General features: G+C 43.8%; 1 protein-coding gene across 2 annotated transcripts; it reads left to right on the top strand.

The window, feature by feature from the left end:
* Positions 1 to 3,052: 3,052 nt before the first annotated feature.
* On the top strand, positions 3,053 to 8,645 carry LOC124048248 (ORM1-like protein 3). 2 transcript variants are annotated; one of them, XM_046368846.1, is made up of 4 exons: positions 3,053 to 3,315; positions 3,838 to 4,036; positions 4,447 to 4,598; positions 5,197 to 8,645. In XM_046368846.1, exons 2-4 carry the CDS (start codon positions 3,863 to 3,865, stop codon positions 5,330 to 5,332), a joined length of 462 nt encoding a protein of 153 aa, XP_046224802.1. In that variant the 5' UTR covers positions 3,053 to 3,315; positions 3,838 to 3,862; the 3' UTR covers positions 5,333 to 8,645. The 2 variants fall into 2 exon arrangements, with proteins under 2 accessions (XP_046224802.1, XP_046224803.1); XM_046368847.1 differs by having other exon boundaries at positions 3,835 to 4,036.
* The last annotated feature ends 6,151 nt before the right edge of the window (positions 8,646 to 14,796 follow it).

Below are 14,796 nucleotides of genomic sequence, written 5' to 3'. Positions count from 1 at the left end.
GGTAAATAAAGCATAAAAACAATATCACTCGTAATCACGAGAACTGACTGGAGACTCGATAATAAACTGCAGGTTGCCTCGGGAAGGCACTTGACCGTAGCAGACTCAGACACCTGCTCACCACGCAGCATCTGAGGGAAACACGACACGACAGGGCGATACAAAGACACAGCACGGTGAACAATATACAAGGATCCGACAGGGCAGAAACGGAAAACAAGGGGAGAAATAGGGACTCTAATCAGGGGAAAAGATAGGGAACAGGTGTGGGAAGACTAAATGATTGATTAGGGGAATAGGAACAGCTGGGAGCAGGAACGGAACGACAGAGAGAAGAGAGAGAGGGAGGGAGAGAGAAAAAGGGGAACGAACCTAAAAAGACCAGCAGGGGGAAAACGAACAGAAGGAAAAGCAAAATGACAAGACAATATAAGACAAAACATGACAAATTGTCAGATTCAACAGAAGATCTCTTTGTTTCTTGGCACCTAGAACAATTATCTCTGTTTTGTCCGAGTTTAAAAGTATAAAGTTTGCAGCCATCCACTTCCTTATGTCTGAAACACAGGCTTCTAGCGAGGGCAATTTTGGGGCTTCACCATGTTTCATTGAAATGTACAGCTGTGTGTCATCTGCATAGCAGTGAAAGTTAACATCATGTTTTCGAATGACATCCCCAAGAGGTAAAATATATAGTGAAAACAATAGTGGTCCTTAACCTTGAGGAACACCGAAATGTACAGTTGATTTGTCAGAGGACAAAACATTCACAGAGACAAACTGATATCTTTCCGACAGATAAGATCTAAACCAGGCCAGAACTTGTCTGTGTAGACCAATTTGGGTTTCCAATCTCTCCAAAAGAATGTGGTGATCGATGGTATCAAAAGCAGCACTAAGGTCTAGGAGCACAAGGACAGATGCAGAGCCTCGGTCTGATGCCATTAAAATGTAATTTACCACCTTCACAAGTGCAGTCTCAGTGCTATGATGGGGTCTAAAACCAGACTGAAGCATTTCGTATACATTGTTTGTCTTCAGGAAGGCAGTGAGTTGGTGCGCAAACAGGCTTTTCTACAAAAATGTTTTTACATAAAAAATATAAAAAATAAAATCTATCATAGGATGTCAACACGTCTGTCGATTATTTTCTCCCCTACTAGAGCTTCCCCGGTCAACTGTAAGTGCTGTTATTGTGAGGTTGAAACGTCTCTGAGCAACAGCGACTCAGCTGTGAAGTGGTAGGCCACACAAGCTCACAGAGCGGGACCGCTGAGTGCATCTTCTGTCCTTGGTTGCAACACTCACTACCTATTTCCAAACAGCCTCTGGAAGCAACATCAGCACAAGAACTGTTCATCGACCGCTTCATGAAATGGGTTTTCATGGCCGAGCAGCTGCAAACTAGCCTAAGATCACGATGCACAATGCCAAGAGTCGGCTGGAGTGATGTAAAGCTCGCCACCATTGAAATCTGGAGCAGTGGAAACGCGTTCTCTGGAGTGATGAATCACGCTTCACCACAGTCCGACGGACTAATCTGGGTTTGGAGGATGCCAGGAGAACACTATCTTCTCCAATGCATAGTGCCAACTGTGAAGTTTGGTGGAGGAGGAATAATAGTCTGGGGCTGTTTTTCATGGTTCAGACTAGGCCCCTTAGTTCCAGTGAAGGGACATCTTAACGCTACAGCATACAATGACATTCTAGACGATTCTGTGCTTCCAACTTTGTGGCAACAGTTTGGGCAAGGCCCTTTCCTGTTTCAGCATGACAATGCCCCCTTGCACTAAGTGAAGTTCAAACAGCAATGGTTTGTTCAGATCGGTTTGGAAGAACTTGACTGTCCTGCACAGAGCCCTGACCTCAACCCCATCGAACACCTTTGGGATGCCCGACCTCACTAATGATCTTGTGGCTGAATGGAAGCAAGTCCCCACAGCAATGTTCCAACATCTAGTGGAAAGCCTTCCCAGAATAGTGAAGGGGGGACCAACTCCATATTAATGCCCATGATTTTGGAATGAGATGTTCACCGACCAGGTGTCCACATACTATTGGTCATGTAGTGTACTTGATAACATGTTAGGTAGGCCTACTTTTCTTACATCAAAGAATTTAACTCAATTGGTAACTATGTTGGTAGCTTACCAAATGAAATGTATTTTATTAAGACCTTTTTTTTAACATCAAATCAAATCAAATTTTATTGGTCACATACACATGGTTAGCAGAGGTAAAAATCTGTTGTTCTGCCCCTGAGCAAGGCAGTTCATCCACTTTTCCCCGGGCGCCAAATATGTTAATTAAGGCAGCCCCCCACACCTCTCTGATTCAGAGGGGTTGGGTTAAATGCGGAAGACACATTTCAGTTGAATGTATTCAGTTGTACAACTGACTAGGTATCCCCCTTTCCCCTTATTGTGAGTGTAACAAAATGCTTGTAAAAAAATAATCCTGACTGTATGTAATAACACTTAAGATATTCTGGGTGAACAATGTAAGAAATAATACATAAAAAAACTAAATACTGCAGAGTTTCCTAAGGACTAGAAGCGAGGCAGCCCTCTCTGTCGGCGCCATTTTTCTGATCAGTAGTTGTCACAAAGTGTTATACAGATACTCAGAACACCAAAGAGCTAGCAATGCAGATGCAGAAGCAAATGGTGCCTGTGGTGCTCTATTTGATTAATTCCTAAGAAACAAATAATATATGAAATGGTTATTACTGTGTAATGACCAATTACTATCTAATTTATCAGTGAATTATTGGTGATTTGTGTACAATAAAAATCAAGCTCTACCATTCGTTTTGATATCAAAGGTTGACCTACTGATAATAGTAATTTATAATGCTTGAAATGTAACACTTACTTTCAAAATGTGCCTTTCTGTATCCATGAAAAGTGCCCTCGCCCTCCTGTTCCTGTGACGTTGTCAACGCATTCCATTTGAATTGGTCAATTTTACCCATGTGATGTAAAGACACCAATCAGTGCTAAGAGCGATAAAAAAAATAAAAAAAACAACGTCCAAATGTGGAGCTCTGAAAATGATGACGTTCTACATGAATTGCTGGCTGGTAGTGGAAGTGGAACTGTTTAGCCTGAATGTCGGGCTATAAACTGAAGAATACTTGAATAACATTGCATAAGAAAGCAATAAGAAGGTATTTGAATGAATGACTAATCGAAACGACATAGCAGTCTGACCTATTGATGCCAATTACCTAACCAGAGAACGCGACAGTGAATAAGAGGAAAACAGCGATATAACGGACTGAAGCTAAAAGTGCGATTGAAGCCATTTTCTCCTGTAAGTATTATCTTGTTTGATTTGGCTACTTTATTTACTTATTATTGATATTGGAATACAGTAGTCCTAGTGCATGATGCAATATCGTAGATCATAATGTCATATTTCAATTGAATAATGGAAAGTTCTGGAAGAGCTGAAAGAATGTGAGTTGAATCAGCCTGCACTACATGCTGGGTCATGATTATGTTGTAATTCTCATAGCTATTTAATTACTATTTTTGCTGCTTAAAGAGTATCCAATATACTGTGTGACCAAAACTAATCTACTTTCTGCTACATTTCTGCAAGACTCCCCCTCCTCAAAGTTACACAAAACCTAGTTCAGCACCACATTCCAACTAAATTTAGCCTATCTAGGGACTCCACCCCCTCCCAATAGGGTCTAATAATGAACAGTGCATGGATGGAATAGTCAAGCTGTAGCTTAGTCGCATTGCTTGCATCATTCGTAATTGCTGGCATACCTAAGGAATTACACACACCCTTCTGTTCCCACCACTCAACGTTGACCCCAAGCAGACGAGGAGCGTGGTAACGTGACATCATGAACGTGGGCACGGCACACAGCGAGGTGAACCCCAACACACGGGTAATGAACAGCCGGGGCATCTGGCTCTCCTACCTCCTGGGCATCGGCCTGCTGCATGTCATCCTGCTCAGCATCCCCTTCGCCAGTGTGCCCGTGGTCTGGACGCTCACCAACCTCATACACAACCTGGTGGGTAGTAGGCACCTTAGTAGGCTATGCCTAGGGCCACCAGTGCATCTCACCTACTGTATAACATAAGTACTGTAGGTGGATGGTCCAGTCACTGTTATTGCACACAATGGTAGTCTCCATAAGCAAACTACTCTGCAGTCTGCACAGTCACTAGGAGTGTGCTGAGTGAAAGTGAATAAAAGCGATAGTCCATGGGGCAGTCTGGAACGTTTGTCTCTTTTTGTGGCATTTTCATTGCTATGAAAAGTCACAGAACAGATCAGCTTCCACATCCTTTTCCAAACTAAATCGATTTGCAGTTCTAGGCTACTGACAATTTCACAGTATCTCTTTAACCCGTACAATGTTTTATATAACAGCTTTCCTGACTGACTATTCTGTGTGTGTGTGTGTGTGTGTGTGTGCAGTGCATGTACCTGTTGTTACACTTGGTGAAAGGAACCCCGTTTGAAACTCCGGACCAGAGCAAGGCTCGCTTCTACACATACTGGGAGCAGATGGACTATGGTGTACAGTTCACTGCCTCACGCAAGTTCCTCACCATCACTCCTATCATCCTGTAAGGACATCAACACTACCTTATTCTTTATAGACTATTTATAAAATAATAGTCTGTTTACTACTTATAGTCCTTTATAAAGTATAATTGAATGCAATGTGTTGCAATGGTATTTTAGTAGTGATAGGACTGTGAAGTGAAGCATTAGCCTAGTTTTTTAAGTACAGTTTTTTTCTCGCTGTCCTTGTTAATGACTTCAGCAGCCTCGTCCAGCCAGTCTTTGGGCAGTGGGGAGTCTGGGCTGCTGTGGTGCCTGCTGTCAGCGGAAGGCTCTATTTAGAGACACTGCTGACAGATGGTTTGTCACTAATGCTTGGTCAATGAACCATGATGGATCTATTTGCAGATACGTCCTCTTACATTTTACGCTACATTTTATTGTAGTCCTTGTCACTTTGATCTTCAAAAGTCCTCCACAACACTTTGACATGTTCACATGTGGCATTGTGAATTGGAAAGACGTAACTGTCGACCAAAAAAACAGATACCTGTAGTTGTCCAGACAATACCTTTTTAAATGACCTCCTTCACCCAGCTCCAGTCTTTCTTTGACCTACCCTTTCTTTCTCTTCCTCATACTTGTTCCCTCTCCCCCTAGCTACATCCTCACCAGCTTCTACACCAAGTATGACCGGGCCCACTTTGTGGTCAACACGGTCTCCCTGATGACCGTGCTCATTCCCAAGCTCCCCCAGCTTCACGGAGTTCGGATCTTTGGCATTAACAAGTACTGATGGGGCGGAAGAGGACACCGCCATTCCTCCATCTCCCTGTGGACTGTAAACACAGAGTATCAGGCCCCCGCCGCATTGGCCCCCAGCCCATAGGGATCCATGGCCCCTCTCTGGCTCACAGGGCTATTGAGCACTCTGCTAAATGAAACCTATGGGCGATAAACAACACAGAATTGACTTACAGGGCTCGGCTGGGTCCGAGCTCCTATGTGGTCCTATTGAAGCTGTGCTGTGGTGTTTATTTGTGGTTCCTTTTATGTCCATTTGATTTGATTCACAGAGAACACTGCAAGTGACGCCTTTGAGGACATACAGTAGTATGAGATGTATTGAGATTGAGTTACAATGTGGAGAGGAGAAACCTCGGAGCAGTTTGATCCTGAGAAAAGTGAGACTCAGACATTTTGGAAGTTATGTCACTCAGTTATGGATGCCCTCTAGAATTAGAACTCTACATTTCTTTAGCATCTTGTCCTCACAAGGCTCATCCTCTCTTTCTCTCATAAGAAAGGACAGACTGCTAGAGAAAAGGTTAGCTCGGGAGTTGCTCTGACTGTTGCAGTGGTCAGACAGGAGGGACCACAGGGTTTATATTTAGCCCCCCTTGACCACTCAGTCTGAGTTTGGAAAGTTTAAGCAACACTTATTTTATCTGATCATTTCCATATTTAGATTGCCTTGCTCTGATTTGAACCAGAGTAAAGGTCTGTTCACATAGCAGTCTTTAATCTACAGTGCAGAGTAGACATGCTCAGGCCCCAAAGCTAATTCCAGCATTGTGAATCTGTTGTATTTACATTTCAGTTGGGACCCTTAGGGCAGAAGATGAAAAGCAGGTTAGGCGATTCATGTTCATGGAAAACATTTGTGCATACATATTGCATACTCTTGAGTCAGGGTTCCCCAACTGGCCCTTGGGTGGTTTTATTTGTCCCCTCAAAGTTTTCTGAGATTTTCATTGTAGGACATAAAAGACTGTAGAAACACCAGGAAATCAGCTCCCAAGTGATTTCAATTGAACAAATCTGTTCCCAAGTATTCCCACGCATAATAGAGAGACGTGTGAAATGATTATGTTTTAGTCAGACATATCTGTTTGGGCTTCTTGCGGTCAATTTGCAGTCTACAAATGATTAGTAATTATGTTCTGGCCCCCGGACCATCCGCTCAAGAAAAAAAACGACCCGCGGCTGGGTCTAGTTGATGATCCCTGTTCTAAGTATTGTATATTCAACAATAATAGATTGTAGTGCTGTATGGGCTTAAAGACTTCCTTCAAACTGCACGTAGAGACATAAAAACTGTATCCATGACTTCATCCGACTGGGTAAGTAGAAAATAGGGCTTGATTGACAAAATCTCAAACTATCCCTTCAGTTGATACAAAGGCTATAAATGTGTTATGACATGTTGTAATGTTGCTGTTTTAATAAGGTACCAAGTACAGATAGATACCGGGAGTTTGCCACATAGCATGTATTTACACTCTTTGAGCAGAGTCATCATGGCAACAACATGGCAACAAACACAAAACAAGCGTATTTAAAAAGGGGAAACGGAAACTGAGAACTACGCAGCACAAAGTGTTGTGTTCAGAACTGACACTCTGTTTACTCCGATTGAAGAGAGGTTGTGATAATTGAGATGAATGTTTGTTTGAAATGAATTCCCAGAGTCTTTCACACAGCGTTAGATAACCCCCCAACGGAAATTCTGGCAATGAAAGGGAGAAAAGAACTTAGTGGAACATTTTCATATCCACAAAAATGCACTATACTCAAATATGAATGGCTTCAGTGGATTTTAGCAAGTGCAGAGAAGATTTATTAATTACACTTATGACTGACAGGGTTTCAATGTACAACCATTAGAGATACTGCATATTGTTTTTTATTAGAAGTAAAAAAACAAAGTATGTGCGCCTTCCTAGTTTGTTAGCACAGTAGGTAGCAAAGAACACGAGTGTTTTTCGATGTGTGTGAGGTCTGTTGCACAGGAGCAATGTGACGTTTATGTGTGATCTGACTGGTACAGAGCACAGGACTTTATTCGTTTGATTGTGTAACAACATTACAGTCTTATGAAATTGTAGGTACTCGCATGATAGTGGATTAGGAAAAATATAGCTTAGGGCTTTTTTGTCACTTAAGTTCAGAAGGAGGATGGACTATTGTAAATATATTTTACAAATGAAAACCTATAACAATGAGGGTTAAAGTTTTTGTGTTTTTGTTTTGTTAAGAGTAGGCCTACATGGAAAAAACACAGTTCTACGGGCAAGCAAACAGTTCTTTCTTTCTAGTGAATACTTGTACATGATAGGCATTGTTTAGTCCAACCACACAGAATAGCATGCTTATCTCTGGCATTTGGTTTCAGTGAATGAGGATCGTAACTTCAGTGGGTGTACCAATGTTATTCAAATACATATAGTACACCTGAATACAGTTGGTCAATTCCTGACAAATGTACAGTAGCAAGCGATATTAACATAACTTATGTTGGCCTTACGCCCCTAGCAGTGTTTTGTCGTGGTGTATAAAAACCTACCCAGGCCTCGAAGTCATCCTACCTTCAAAGAACTTTGCTCATGTTTAAAGTTGTTGAGCAGGAAACGTCCATTATGAAAACCTTCGGTGGGAGTTTTTGCGTCTTCTAAATGGTCATTTAAAGTAGTGTTTAGCTGAAAACATGTTAGCTTATGTAGAGACAAGTCTTTCTGTTACATATGAGAATAGTGTCATTTTTAGGTTGGTTAAACAACGAAACAGTCGGACCACAGAAATGCGTTGTGTAAACTGCTGAGACTTGGACATTGCCAAGTGGTTTAGAATCTAGACCCTGTCCGTATTAGCGGAGCCTTAATTATTAATAGCATAATATTTCCACTAGTGTTGGTCTTGAACACTTAGGCTTGTGCTCTCTTTCAACCCCTACTTAGTACAAAACTACTCATACAACTTTAGATAGTAATCCATGGGTATTGCAACCCGAATCCAATTAGTGTTTGGAACATTAGCAGCCAAAGCCAGCAGCTTGTTAAACATTGATTGAGGGAGAGTGATAGGTACAGTGCTGAAAGTGAGTCATCAGGTGTCACTTGGCTTTACTAGCCACAGACTGGCACTGAACCTACAGATGTACCCTTACAGAAAAACCACATGATTTCACATAAAATGTAATGTGAAAAGTTTTTTTTGGACCACCACGTCTTCACGTGTAGTTTCATGTAGTCACATGTTGCTTTCCATGTTGTCACGCTATCACATTAACTTCACGTAAGATCACATTAAAACGTGTTTTTAGAACACTGTTCCCGTGTGAAATTCATGTGTGTGTGTGTCCCGTAAGTGTAGGTTCTTTGTTGTTCCAGAAGAAAGTGTCTCCCTTCTTAAGATCACATTAAAACGTGTTTTTAGAACACTGTTCCCGTGTGAAATTCATGTGTGTGTGTGTCCCGTAAGTGTAGGTGTCTCCCTTCTTACAGTACAATCCATGTCGGTAGACTAAACCAGTCGTTGGCTAATCTATTAATAAGTACGACAGTGACTTGGGCCCTGTCCATAGCATAATGCTGTCTGTTTACAAATACATTGTAGAGCATTGTGAATTATAGCTGATGTTGTTGAATGATATATTCCTTTCCAGGTTGAGAGTCTACTGTTGGCGACGGTGTTTTATGATCTAATTATACATTTACAAAAGTTTTGTCTTTGTATGACCTTTTTCTCAATATTTGTATATAAATTAGTGATAACCTACAATGACACGTATGAAAAGTTAGAAATGGATATTCACTTTACGTAATTTAAAGTAGATTTATTTTCTCTCTGGCAGCGAATATATACGATAGTTTATTAATAATAGATTTGAGATAGTATGGTGAACTCGTTAGATTTGTACAATATTTAGGAAACTCTGACTTTCATTTGCTTAAGGGACGTTTATTCAGAATCTACACTGAACAAAAATATAAACGCAACTGGCAACAATTTAAACAATTTGACTGAGTTACAGTTAATATAAGGAAATCAGTTAATTGAAGAAAAAAGGGCTTTATTACAGAGAGAAATACTCCTCAGTTTCATCAGGTGGCTGGTTTCAGACGATTCCGCAGGTGAAAAAGCCGGATGTGGAGGTCCTGGGCTGGCGTGCTTACACGTGGTCTGCGGTCGTGAGGCCGGTTGGACCTCCTGCAAAATTCTCTAAAACGATGTTGGTGGCGGCTTATGGTAGAGAAATTAACATTCAATTATCTTGTAACAGCAATGGTGGAAATTCCTGCAGTCAGCATGCCAATTGTGTGCTCGCTCAAAATTTGAGATATCTGTGGCATTGTGTTGTGTGACAAAACCGCACATTTTTTAGTGGCCTTTTATTGTCTCCAGCAATTGTGTATTGATCATGCTGTTTAATCAGCTTCTTGATAGGCCACATCTGTCAGGAATCTTGGCAAAGGAGAAATGCTCAATAACAGTGATGTAAACAGATTTGTGCACAATTTTAATTTCAGCTCATGAAACATAGGACCAAAAAAAAAACATGTTGCGTTTATATTTTTGTTCTGTATAGTATCTGAATGTTTTCAGAACGGGTTTGTCTAGGCTTGGGTGTTTAACAAGATTACTTGATTGTTTTGTTAAACCATGACACAACATTAAAATTCTATATTCATCTAATCAAATAGTTTTGTAATTGTTTATAGCTACCTCTCATAACATTTAAAAGTTGTATCACCTCAGTAAACCAACCAACACTTGATGGCAGCAAAGCTGTACTGAGGGGATATCCTTTAGTAAAGTACACTAGTAGAATACTTTGACATGGATACTGGCCAGCACTTATCAGCCAATAAAACATCAGTCTGGGTCATTTGAGCTCTAACCATGAACACTAACCAAGCCCAGCCCCATATGTTGCTGAATCTGAGTTAGTATAGTACAAGAATCCATAGGCGTGAAGCCACACGCTTTAAGGTGTTCATGTCTGTGGCTTTAAATTTGTTATTCAATGTTTATGATAATATACAGACAGTCCACATACCCCAGAAGTCATTTTAACCTCTCCATTACCTCATACAATGCTAGATTGTTGTTATTGTTATAAAGAATTTGCCATTTTTTGTTGACCTCATGCTCTCCAGTCACGTTGTCTCGCTAAAACACTTATCTCCAGCAGAGGGCAGCAAATGCCTGTCACTGATCCTAATCTGAACTGTCATTTTCCTATTATAAATAGGAATCGCCTCAAGATAAAAATGATTGGCCTTTTTTATGTTCAGGGGTTTTGTGAGGACTTCTCAGCTCACCCTTGACTGTTTAATTAAAAATGAAAGATTCTTGGTTGCTTTGTGCACAAATAGTGGTTGGTTGGTGGCTTCTTGTCATGTTTTGTCATTTATTATCTTGTCTTGTCCCTGTGCTTCCCATTCTATTCGTTTCCCTCTGCTGGTCTTATTAGGTTCTTTCCCTCTTTCTATCCCTCTCTCTCCCCCTCCCTCTCTCACTCTCTCGCTCTCTCTTCTCTCTATCGTTCCGTTCCTGCTCCCAGCTGTTCCTATTCCCCTAATCAATCATTTAGTCTTCCCACACCTGTTCCCGATCCTTTCCCCTGATTAGAGTCCCTATTTCTTCCTTTGTGTTCCGTTCCTGTCCTGTCGGTTCCTTGTCTAGAATTCACCGTGCTGTGTTTGTGTATCGCCCTGTCGTGTCGTGTTTTCCTCAGATGCTGCGTGGTGAGCAGGTGTCTGAGTCTGTCTGGTTCAAGTGCCTTCCCGAGGCAACCTGCTGTTCACCTGCTGTTCAAGATCGAGTCTCCAGTTTGTCCTCGTCATTTCGAGTGAAAGTTGTGTTTTTTGTTTGTATTTACTTTACTGGATTAAAGACTCTGTTTTCGCCAAGTCGCTTTTGGGTCCTCTTTCACCTGCATGACAGAAGGAACCGACCAAGGAATGGACCCAGCGACTTCAGACGCTCGTTACACTGCCGTCGAGATCCAAGGAGCCATGCTCGGCAGACACGAGCAGGAATTGTCTGCTGCTCGCCATGCCGTGGAGAACCTGGCCGCTCAGGTTTCCGACCTCTCTGGACAGTTCCAGAGTCTACGTCTCGTGCCACCTGTTACTTCCTGGCCTGCCGAGCCTCCAGAACCTAGGGTTAATAACCCACCTTGCTACTCCGGGCAGCCCACTGAGTGCCGCTCCTTTCTCACGCAGTGTGAGATTGTGTTCTCTCTCCAACCCAACACATACTCTAGAGAGAGCTCGGGTTGCTTACGTCATTTCACTCCTTACTGGCCGGGCTCGAGAATGGGGCACAGCTATCTGGGAGGCAAGGGCTGATTGCTCTAACAAGTTCCAGAACTTTAAAGAGGAGATGATTCGGGTTTTTGACCGTTCAGTTTTTGGTAGGGAGGCTTCTAGGGCCCTGGCTTCCTTATGCCAAGGTGAACGGTCCATAACGGATTATTCTATTGAGTTTCGCACTCTTGCTGCCTCTAGTGAGTGGAACGAGCCGGCGCTGCTCGCTCGTTTTCTGGAGGGACTCCACGCAGTGGTTAAGGATGAGATTCTCTCCCGGGAGGTTCCTTCAGATGTGGACTCTTTGATTGCTCTCGCCATCCGCATAGAACGACGGGTAGATCTTCGTCACCGGGCTCGTGGAAGAGAGCTCGCATCAACGGTGTTTCCCTGCTCCGCATCGCAACCATCTCCCTCCTCTGGCTCAGAGTCTGAGCCCATGCAGCTGGGAGGGATTCGCATCTCGACTAAGGAGCGGGAACGGAGGATCACCAACCGCCTGTGCCTCTATTGCGGAGTTGCTGGACATTTTGTTAATTCTTGTCCAGTAAAAGCCAGAGCTCATCTGTAAGCGGAGGGCTACAGGTGAGCGCAACTACTCAAGTCTCTCCATCAAGATCCTGTACTACTTTGTCGGTCCATCTACGCTGGACCGGTTCGGGTGCTACATGTAGTGCCTTGATAGACTCTGGGGCTGAGGGTTGTTTCATGGACGAAGCATGGGTTCGGAAACATGACATTCCTTTCAGAGAGTTAGAGAAGCCTACGCCCATGTTCGCCTTAGATGGTAGTCATCTTCCCAGTATCAGATTTGAGACACTACCTTTAACCCTCACAGTATCTGGTAACCACAGTGAGACTATTTCTTTTTTGATTTTTCGTTCACCGTTTACACCTGTTGTTTTGGGTCATCCCTGGCTAGTATGTCATAATCCTTCTATTAATTGGTCTAGTAATTCTATCCTATCCTGGAACGTTTCTTGTCATGTGAAGTGTTTAATGTCTGCCATCCCTCCCGTTTCTTCTGTCCCTACTTCTCAGGAGGAACCTGGCGATTTGACAGGAGTGCCGGAGGAATATCATGATCTGCGCACGGTCTTCAGTCGGTCCCGAGCCAACTCCCTTCCTCCTCACCGGTCGTATGATTGTAGTATTGATCTCCTTCCGGGGACCACTCCTCCTCGGGGTAGACTATACTCTCTGTCGGCCCCCGAACGTAAGGCTCTCGAGGATTATTTGTCTGTGTCTCTTGACGCCGGTACCATAGTGCCTTCTTCCTCTCCGGCCGGGGCGGGGTTCTTTTTGTTAAGAAGAAGGACGGTACTCTGCGCCCCTGCGTGGATTATCGAGGGCTGAATGACATAACGGTTAAGAATCGTTATCCGCTTCCCCTTATGTCATCAGCCTTCGAGATTCTGCAGGGAGCCAGGTGCTTTACTAAGTTGGACCTTCGTAACGCTTACCATCTCGTGCGCATCAGAGAGGGGGACGAGTGGAAAACGGCGTTTAACACTCCGTTAGGGCATTTTGAGTACCGGGTTCTGCCGTTTGGTCTCGCCAATGCGCCAGCTGTTTTTCAGGCATTAGTTAATGATGTTCTGAGAGACATGCTGAACATCTTTGTTTTTGTCTATCTTGACGATATCCTGATTTTTTCTCCGTCACTCGAGATTCATGTTCAGCACGTTCGACGTGTTCTACAGCGCCTTTTAGAGAATTGTCTCTACGTAAAGTCTGAGAAGTGCTCTTTTCATGTCTCCTCCGTTACTTTTCTCGGTTCCGTTATTTCCGCTGAAGGCATTCAGATGGATTCCGCTAAGGTCCAAGCTGTCAGTGATTGGCCCGTTCCAAGGTCACGTGTCGAGTTGCAGCGCTTTTTAGGTTTCGCTAATTTCTATCGGCGTTTCATTCGTAATTTCGGTCAAGTTGCTGCCCCTCTCACAGCTCTTACTTCTGTCAAGACGTGTTTTAAGTGGTCCGGTTCCGCCCAGGGAGCTTTTGATCTTCTAAAAGAACGTTTTACGTCCGCTCCTATCCTCGTTACTCCTGACGTCACTAGACAATTCATTGTCGAGGTTGACGCTTCAGAGGTAGGCGTGGGAGCCATTCTATCCCAGCGCTTCCAGTCTGACGATAAGGTTCATCCTTGCGCTTATTTTTCTCATCGCCTGTCGCCATCTGAGCGCAACTATGATGTGGGTAACCGTGAACTGCTCGCCATCCGCTTAGCCCTAGGCGAATGGCGACAGTGGTTGGAGGGGGCGACCGTTCCTTTTGTCGTTTGGACAGACCATAAGAACCTTGAGTACATCCGTTCTGCCAAACGACTTAATGCCCGTCAAGCTCGTTGGGCGTTGTTTTTCGCTCGTTTCGAGTTTGTGATTTCTTACCGTCCGGGTAGCAAGAACACCAAGCCTGATGCCTTATCCCGTCTGTTTAGTTCTTCTGTGGCTTCTACTGATCCCGAGGGGATTCTTCCTTATGGGCGTGTTGTCGGGTTAACAGTCTGGGGAATTGAAAGACAGGTTAAGCAAGCACTCACGCACACTGCGTCGCCGCGCGCTTGTCCTAGTAACCTCCTTTTCGTTCCTGTTTCCACTCGTCTGGCTGTTCTTCAGTGGGCTCACTCTGCCAAGTTAGCTGGTCATCCCGGTGTTCGAGGCACTCTTGCGTCTATTCGCCAGCGCTTTTGGTGGCCGACTCAGGAGCGTGACACGCGCCGTTTCGTGGCTGCTTGTTCGGACTGCGCGCAGACTAAGTCGGGTAACTCTCCTCCTGCCGGTCGTCTCAGACCGCTCCCCATTCCTTCTCGACCATGGTCTCACATCGCCCTAGACTTCATTACCGGTCTGCCTTTGTCTGCGGGGAAGACTGTGATTCTTACGGTTGTCGATAGGTTCTCTAAGGCGGCACATTTCATTCCCCTCGCTAAACTTCCTTCCGCTAAGGAGACGGCACAAATCATTATCGAGAATGTATTCAGAATTCATGGCCTCCCGTTAGACGCCGTTTCAGACAGAGGTCCGCAATTCACGTCACAGTTTTGGAGGGAGTTCTGTCGTTTGATTGGTGCGTCCGTCAGTCTCTCTTCCGGGTTTCATCCCCAGTCTAACGGTCAAGCAGAGAGGGCCAATCAGACGATTGGTCGCATACTACGCAGCCTTTC

The sequence above is a fragment of the Oncorhynchus gorbuscha genome, linkage group LG11 (genome assembly GCF_021184085.1).
Source record: "Oncorhynchus gorbuscha isolate QuinsamMale2020 ecotype Even-year linkage group LG11, OgorEven_v1.0, whole genome shotgun sequence".
Classification (NCBI taxonomy): Eukaryota; Metazoa; Chordata; class Actinopteri; order Salmoniformes; family Salmonidae; genus Oncorhynchus; species Oncorhynchus gorbuscha.
Note: the sequence above shows the minus strand (reverse complement) of the source record. Positions and strands in the feature narration are given on the sequence as shown.